We start from the raw sequence: 7553 nt of genomic DNA, 5'->3' as shown, positions 1-7553 counted from the left end.
CTATAGTCAGGTGGGCTGGGGGCGGCAGGGTTGAGGTCGGGGGTGCTGTGAACTAGGACAGAGTGGGTGACCAGGATGGGATGGGTAGGTGCTGGTACAGTGGTGTTAAGGGGAATGAAGCCAAATGCCCAAGATCAAAGCTAGGGAAATAAAGTTTTGCTGCCAAGTCCAAAGGTCAGGCACAGAGTGGAAAATCTGACACAGAGCCAAGTCAGGAGCCAGCAGGACTGGAAAAATGGAAACAGTCCAGGGAACAAGAGAAGGCCTGGCGTGGTGGCTACTGAGATTGAGCTGCCAGTAAGCTTAGCTTCACTGGTTCTCAACCTAGGCTCACACACAAGGGTCACAACAAGGGCGACAGGGCCTGCCCGGTTTAAGCCATATTACGAGGGAGGAGAAAACAAGGGTTTCATAATCAAGGTCTATAACCTCCTTGTGTTGTACACAAGATTGTGTGGATTTGTACATTTTCCTGAGATTGTTAAAGGAAACAGCGCCCCAAAAGGATTATTTTAGGTTTGAATTTGGTCATCCAGAGAGGATGATGGCTGTGGGCTTTCCTCAGTCTTGGCTTAGACCACAGTGGTTGAAGGTCTTGTATACCCTCCTAAGGGGCAAACTCTCCCGCCACCTGTGCACCAGGGGCTTGCTGCTGCTCTGCTGCCATTCCTCCCGGGAAAGCTCAGCCCGGGGCCTGAAACAGGATAAGCTTAGTAAATGATGGAGGATGCACACAGGGGCGCAGAAACCGATTAAAAGTGGGGGTGGGGGGAATGTGATTCATGACGCTCAGAGGAACTGCAGGCGCAGCTCAAATGGAGACACTGACTGGCTTGCACTAATTTAAGGTTTGCAAACTTCCTCATAATCCCTCCGCTTCGTTTTACCGGGGGAAAACAATGGTACCCTCGCCCCTCTATTTTATGGTACAGTTGGAGTTCCGGGAAGAAATGCAGCGTCTTCGCCTTCGGCTAACCTATTTGAGGGCCAAGAAGCCGGGCGCGGAAGTGCCCGGATTTGAAAGCTGGAAGAGGGCTCCCCGCCAGCTCCAGCGCCCACAGCCCCGCCCCCTACGGGCCGCGGGCGCGCCGGCGTGACGTGTCGTTCGTGTCGACCTCCGCGCGCTCCGAGCCCGGAAGAGGCCCGGCCGGGAAAGGAGTCTGGCGGTTGCCTTCGAGCGTCTTCGTCCCCATGGCGCTGTGGCGCGGCTCTGCGTACGCGGGCTTCTTAGCGTTGGCGGTGGGCTGCGTCTTCCTGCTGGAGCCGCAGCTGCCGAGCTCGGCGCTGCGCTTGTTGTGGAGCTCGTTGCCGCTGGGGCCCGCGTCTCCGGGACCCGGCTCCCCTGAGGGCCGGTTGGCGGCCGCCTGGGACGCACTCATCGTGCGGCCAGTCCGGCGCTGGCGCCGCGTGGCCGTGGGGTGAGTGCCTTCGGGGCCTGCGTCTTTGGGCCAGTCCTGGAGGTGAGGGCGCCCGGGACCTCCGAGGGCTGCCTTGGCGGAGGTCGGGCGGGTTGGGAGCTGGGAAGTTGGAGCCCGCGAGAAGCGGGTCTCCTGAGGTCCTCGGAAGGCCCCTCGGCGCAAATGTCCACGCTGCTGCCTCCTTGGTGAAAAGCGTTGCATGTCTGGAACTAGCCCTCTTCGTCACTGTTGCAGGGACTCACGAGACCGCTTTTTTCCTTTGGCTGGATCCTGCGCCCTTCCCTCTTCTCCGTAGTTTCAGCCTTGTCGCCTCTTGGAAGTCCCGCTCAGCCGGACACGTTACTATTCGAGCCACCTTCGTTCCGCCTTCAGCTCCTCCTGTTCCTCTGGCGACTGCTCTTTTGCAGTCTAAATTTTTGGTGTTTCCCGCGTTGACAGCACTCTTCTTCCTCTTGCTTCTGAACTTGAAGCAGTGGGGTGTGAGTGGTAGCTTCCTTGAGCTACCAACGCCTTGCTTCCCCTTCCTTAACGCCTTAGTTTGGAGACCACCACTCCATTGAAACTCCTGTTTCAAAGCCCACTGGTGACTTGCTGATGTTCAAAATCAGTCTCCGTTTAGTCTCTGCAGCCTTCCATGCGTTACACATGCTTTTGTCCTTGAAACACATACTGCATGTTTAGGATGCTCCCAAATCACAGTGCCGCCCTTCTTTGTATTCCTCTGAGAATGTAATTATTTCCGTTACACTAACTAGTTCCTGTCTCAGTTTGACTTGAATATCTTACCAGCACCTCTAAAGCACCATACAAAAGCAGGCCTTCTGCCAAGCACTCTGTTAATTTCTGTGATTGTTGGGGCCGAGAAGGGTAAAGTAAAGCAAAGATACTGTGAAGATTATAAATAAGTAATCTCTGTAATATAGCATGGTGTCTGCTTTAAAGAGCACTCAGATATTAGCTAGTGTTTTTTATATCAGCACATTTATTGTTTCTTTAGATGTATCTCCTTTTACGTCTTTTTTAAAATTTGGGCCCTTCCACCCACTTCCTTATCAGCTTCATTGGCCTCCCTGGCATTATGCACATTCACTCAGCAGTATTCCTCGACTGCGTGGTTTGTGTCAGGTCCACGCTAGGTTCTGAGGGTACAGAGATGGAGGAAGCAAGGTCCATGCCTCATTTGATGGGAACACACATATGTATCAGTCTGCTTGGATCACAGAATACCACAGACTGGAAGCTTAAACAGATATTTATTTTCTCACAGTTCTAGAGGCTGATGGGCCATGGTCAAGGTACTTGCAGGGTTGGTTTCTGGTGAGTCCTCTCTTTCTTACTTACAGATGGCCTCCTCCTTGCTATGTACTTATGTGGCCTTTCCCCTGTGCGTGCGCACTCCTGATGTCTCCTCTTATATGGACACTAGTCCTGTTGGATTGTGGCCTCATTTAACCTTAATTGTTTCCTCAAAAGTTTCTCCAAATACAGTCTTATTTGTGGTTAGGGCTTCAACATATGAATGGGGGTGGGAGGGGGGATGCAATGCTGTCCATAAGGATTATGAAAAGTGCTTTGGTAAACTAGTAGTATAAACAAGGTAGCCTGTGTCACAAAGAAGGATAACTAATTCTTTGTAGGATGAGGTTCCAGAAGAAAACTCCATCTGAGAAGGTGGTGTTCCATTTATTATTGCTACATCACAAATTACCCCATAACTTAGTAGCTTAAAGCATGGTCTTTTTATTATTATTTCTCATGATCCTGAGATTTGATAGGGCTCACTCAGCCAAGCAGTTCTCACTTGGGATCTTGTGCAGTTTTGGTCAGATAATGGCTGGGTTTGTACCTGAATACCAACAGGTTCTCTATGTAGCTGTTTGACTTTTTCACAGCAGGATGAGTGGGTTAGGAGACAGAATAGCCCAACAGGACCAGGCAGAGCCTTAATGCCTTTTATGATGTAACTTATAACCACTTCTATCATAATCACAGGTCCAACTGGCTTTAAGGGGAAGGAACATAGAATATGTGTTGACAGAAAGAGTGTCTGCATAACGTGAAAAAGAACATATGAGATGGGCCAGCTTTTTTTCCCCCTAATTAAAGCATTGTTTATAGTAGCAAAAATTCAATAACTACTTTTTTCTCTTGGCTAGAAATAGGAAAATGCATAAACAAACTGGTACAGTCACACAATGGAATATTATATTGCAGTTAAAATAAATTTTAAAAGAGCTTTATTTATTATGGAAAAAAGTAAACTACAGAAAACTGTGCATCATGACCCACTGTGGCCATCTTAGAAACTACATTCTGCCGTAGTGACTTGCATGGGATAGGCCCTAGGGAAGAAATGGCATTTCTCCATGAAGGTGGGCAGATAAATCCACTTAGGCAGAGAGAACCAAATGTGAAAAATACATAGTTTGGGAACGCTAAGTTGCCCCTGTGTTTAGAGCAAGGAAGGACCTTATGGTAGAGAGATGTCAAGAAATGATGTCAAGAAGGGCCTTGAATATCAGAGTAGATGATGAGTTTATTTATAATCAGGTAAATTATGCAAAGCTCTTGCTGAGACTAACATGGGGATGTGAAAGGTAGGTTTTAAGCATTGGTTCTAACCTGTTTGACTGTTTCATGTCATTTTTGTGGGTAACATCCATTGGTAACATTTCTCATTACCCAAAAGGATTTTTAGCCTAAAGATGGGCATGTGCAAGGGGTAGGTGGGAGAAGGTGCAGTACCTGTTCCAGAATCCCATTTGGGATGTGTGCGTATTGTAGTTCACTTCCCAGGAGAATGTACACACAGAGATTTACTTGCACAACACAAAATTTAATGTGATTTATAAGGAAGAAAGTACTGAGACCTTGATGCTAGTTAAGAGGCCACCATGGGATCTTCTATGTGAAGGAAAAAAAAGAGCCTTTTCTTGCTTGGAAATGGTGCCAAATGTGAGATTTGTTAGGTTGAAAATGCTAGAGTAAAGAAAGGCTGCTAAAAGTGACAGGTTTTTAGTATTTGGGATCTTACTACAACTGTTAGTAGACAGATACATGTATTGTCATCCAGTTTTCACAGATGAGTAAGCTGCGGTTTAGAAACATTGGTTTGCCCCAGACTAGTTACCAAGTGCCAGAGGCCCAACTCTAACAGATTCCTGGCTCCTCCATGTTCATGCCACATTGCTGCCATTAAGAGAGATTAAGAAAAAGGAACAAGTTTGTGGTAGAAAGTAACCGGTTTGATTTCAGAGGAGGGGAAATGTACCTGCTGTGGAATTTCAAAAGAAACTCAGCCACAGCTGCTGACTTGGAGAGGCTGGAGTAGGAGGAGCGTATTGGGGAGCAGAGTTGCAAATTTTGGAAACACCGGCACTTAGGTTGAAGCCAGAGAGTGGATAGCCTCACCCAGGGAGAGAACGAGAAGGGAAGGTAAATGATGAGGGTGGCATTTGGAGAGGCATCAGCATTTCAGGGGGTGGTGTATAGTGACCAGAGAAGTAAAACGTAGGAGTTTCGAGAAGATGCTGAGCCCACTACCACATCTTTCTAGAATTTGTCCCACCTCCCCACTTGAAAGTGGACCCTGGTATCTAAGCCTCATTGAATGAATGATAAGCCCCTCATCTTTGGGAACAATCAGCTTATATTCCCCCATACCTGGCTTCACCCTGACCTTTGAAACCTATCTTACTCTTTCCTGTTCAGACTGTCTGTCCTAACTCGATCAGCATTCTTGTGTCCAAACACAGGGTTGATCCCTTCGTTCACATCTTTCCTTGTGCATGCTCCCTGCATGGGCTTTAGTGTCAGATAAATCTGCATTGGAAACCGGCTCCTTTAGCCATGGCCTTTGGAATGTTGGAGGACTCAACCTTTTTCAGCTGAAAATGATGATGACTACTTTACTGTCTTATGATGTTTTGCAAATTGGTGTGATCTATCTGAAAATGCCTGCCTTATTTCTCCAGAGCACCATCTGGGGTTCAGCCCAGGGACCCTTTTGGATTTCTGCTGTTTCATATCTTGTAGTGAGTATGATTAGCTCTTGTAATATCTTGGTGTGGTGTTACAGCTAAAACATAACCCTAGGAAACATCTTACAGATAGTGAAACAGAAAGGAAGTGGTAAGAACCACTGTTCTTGCCTTTAGGGAACTAAAAGTCTAGAAGGGGGAACTACGCCCCCTTCCCGGCCCCCAGCCCATCCCTAGTAATAGGTGAGGACCCTCCAGCTCCCAGCTTCCTCTGTGCTCACCCTGTCAGCCTCTTGACTGAGATTTCAGCATCTCTCGCCTTGCTTTATTTTCCAGTTATATCATCCACATTGTGTTTTCTCCAAACTCACATTGTAATCTTTTACACATTTCTTACCAAAGTGTGAAATTCTGTCTGTCACATATGAGGCTAATTTTTCTTCTGATCCTTTTGCCCCCTCCTTCCCTTAATTTCCCCTGATAATGAAGCACCTTAACCTGTAAACAATGTGCTCGTTTATATTTTAGTACGCTGTTGAATGAGGTAAGTGCAGAGAAGGTTTCTTGCTCTGGTTAAAGTTTAATAAAACAACCAGAAATCACATGTAAAAGTACTGAGATTGGTATCTGGCACATAGTAGATGTTCAGTGATCTTTTCATAAGCTACCAAAGATAAAGCTTTCCTCTACATGGTTGTTCCGCCTGCCCAAGTATTCGTGGCATGGTTGGAGGTGGGTGAAAAATGTTAAAAATATATAACTCCAAATTAGGCCTGTTGTGTTTTGTCCTGTGTTGCAGAGTACACTGGATGTTGTTTTTTCAGTTTTGTTTTTTTGTAACTTTTACAAGCTCAACTTCCTTCCATTATCATCTTTCAAGAATCAAACTATGTTTAAGATCTCAGCAGAACTAGATATGAAGGTCATGTGTTTACTGAAGTCATTATTTCCAAATATGGGTATTGCTCAGTATCTGAATTTTTGCTGCCCAGACACAGGACCCAAATCTATTTGGATACATTTTCTAAATAGAGCCGTTCAGTGGAGATAGTATCTCTCACTCTCCAAGCTCTCACTATCTGAGACTTGGGAACCTACTAGAGCCAGGGAGACCTGTATTCCTATTAAGATTCGTACATCTTATGTTGCATTCCATAGAAACACTGTATGAGGTGAAACTGGGATGAGTTTACAGTGTCTTTGGTTTATTATCATGTAAGGCGGTGAAGGAATGTGTTTTAAACACATTGTTCAGCACCTGCCATATGCACATTACTGTGCTTTACACTCAGAAAGGCATGCTGATGTTTAGAGCCTTTCCAGTTGACCAGAGTAATTATGTGCCTTTGACTTTAAAAGAGTAATAAAATGGGTATTTAAATGTTTGTAGGCAAAAATCTTTTCAAAAACATGGGACCCATGGAGGGAGAATTAATAAAAGAAGTCTTATAATGAGGATGCAATCAGTTTGTGTCATGAGGAGGGATGTTTCTCTTCCTTATCCATATAAGCCTTACTTGCATGTTGTAATAATATCTAGCCTGTATAAACGTTTAAAACTGTTATTTGTTAAGTTATAAAAGTAATGCATATTTGTAAACATTAGAAATACATCTAATGAAAAATAAAATTCCTCTCCCTTAACAATCTCATTCCTCTTCTTAGAGTTTGCAGCCATTAATGATTTGGTGTGTTAATTTCCAGATCAAGAGATTTTTTAGACCAACCAGTAAGAGAAACATAGCTATTTATTTCACCCTAAAATTCAATCCATTGAGCCTTCTTTATTGATGAGTTTACCTTCTGATTTCAAAGCTGCCCATGATTACTGGGAGCCCAGCTACCTTATCACCAGGAGCTGTTTTGGTTGGCCTGCTGTGAGCCTGGCTCTTCTCAGAGGCTGGGAGCTGCCTGTGTGGTCATCCAGCCCCACTACCAAGAATGACATTTCCGGTAGACAGAGGCAGGATTAGTGACCAGGGGTGGGTAGGAAGACTGCACCTAGCTACCCAGATTATTCAGCCTTTCTCTTTTAAGGGACGACTTTTAGCAAAGAAACACTGACAATATGAGCCAGAGCTGTCCAGGCACACATAGGAGAGGCCCTGCCGCACAACCTTAGTACTTTATAGTCTCCATGGAGCCAGCCTGGTGA

General features: G+C 45.6%; 1 protein-coding gene across 4 annotated transcripts in view; it reads left to right on the top strand.

The window, feature by feature from the left end:
• The first annotated feature begins 1124 nt into the window (after positions 1-1124).
• Positions 1125-7553, top strand: part of ADPGK (ADP dependent glucokinase) — a 33424-nt gene continuing 26995 nt past the window's right edge. For 2 of the 4 annotated variants that reach the window (XM_045848599.1, XM_045848598.1), the window contains exon 1: positions 1125-1418. In XM_045848599.1, coding sequence (XP_045704555.1) covers positions 1192-1418 — 227 coding nt within the window. In that variant the 5' untranslated portion in view covers positions 1125-1191. Of the gene's footprint in view, positions 1461-7553 lie in introns of all 4 variants that reach the window. The other 2 variants (XM_045848601.1, XM_045848600.1) reach the window with 2 other exon arrangements.

This window comes from Phyllostomus hastatus, unplaced genomic scaffold (assembly GCF_019186645.2).
Source record: "Phyllostomus hastatus isolate PE091 unplaced genomic scaffold, TTU_PhHast_1.1 phas_contig_62, whole genome shotgun sequence".
In the NCBI taxonomy this organism is placed as follows: domain Eukaryota; kingdom Metazoa; phylum Chordata; class Mammalia; order Chiroptera; family Phyllostomidae; genus Phyllostomus; species Phyllostomus hastatus.
The sequence above is the reverse complement of the archived record's forward strand: the minus strand, read 5'-3'. Positions and strand labels throughout refer to the sequence as shown.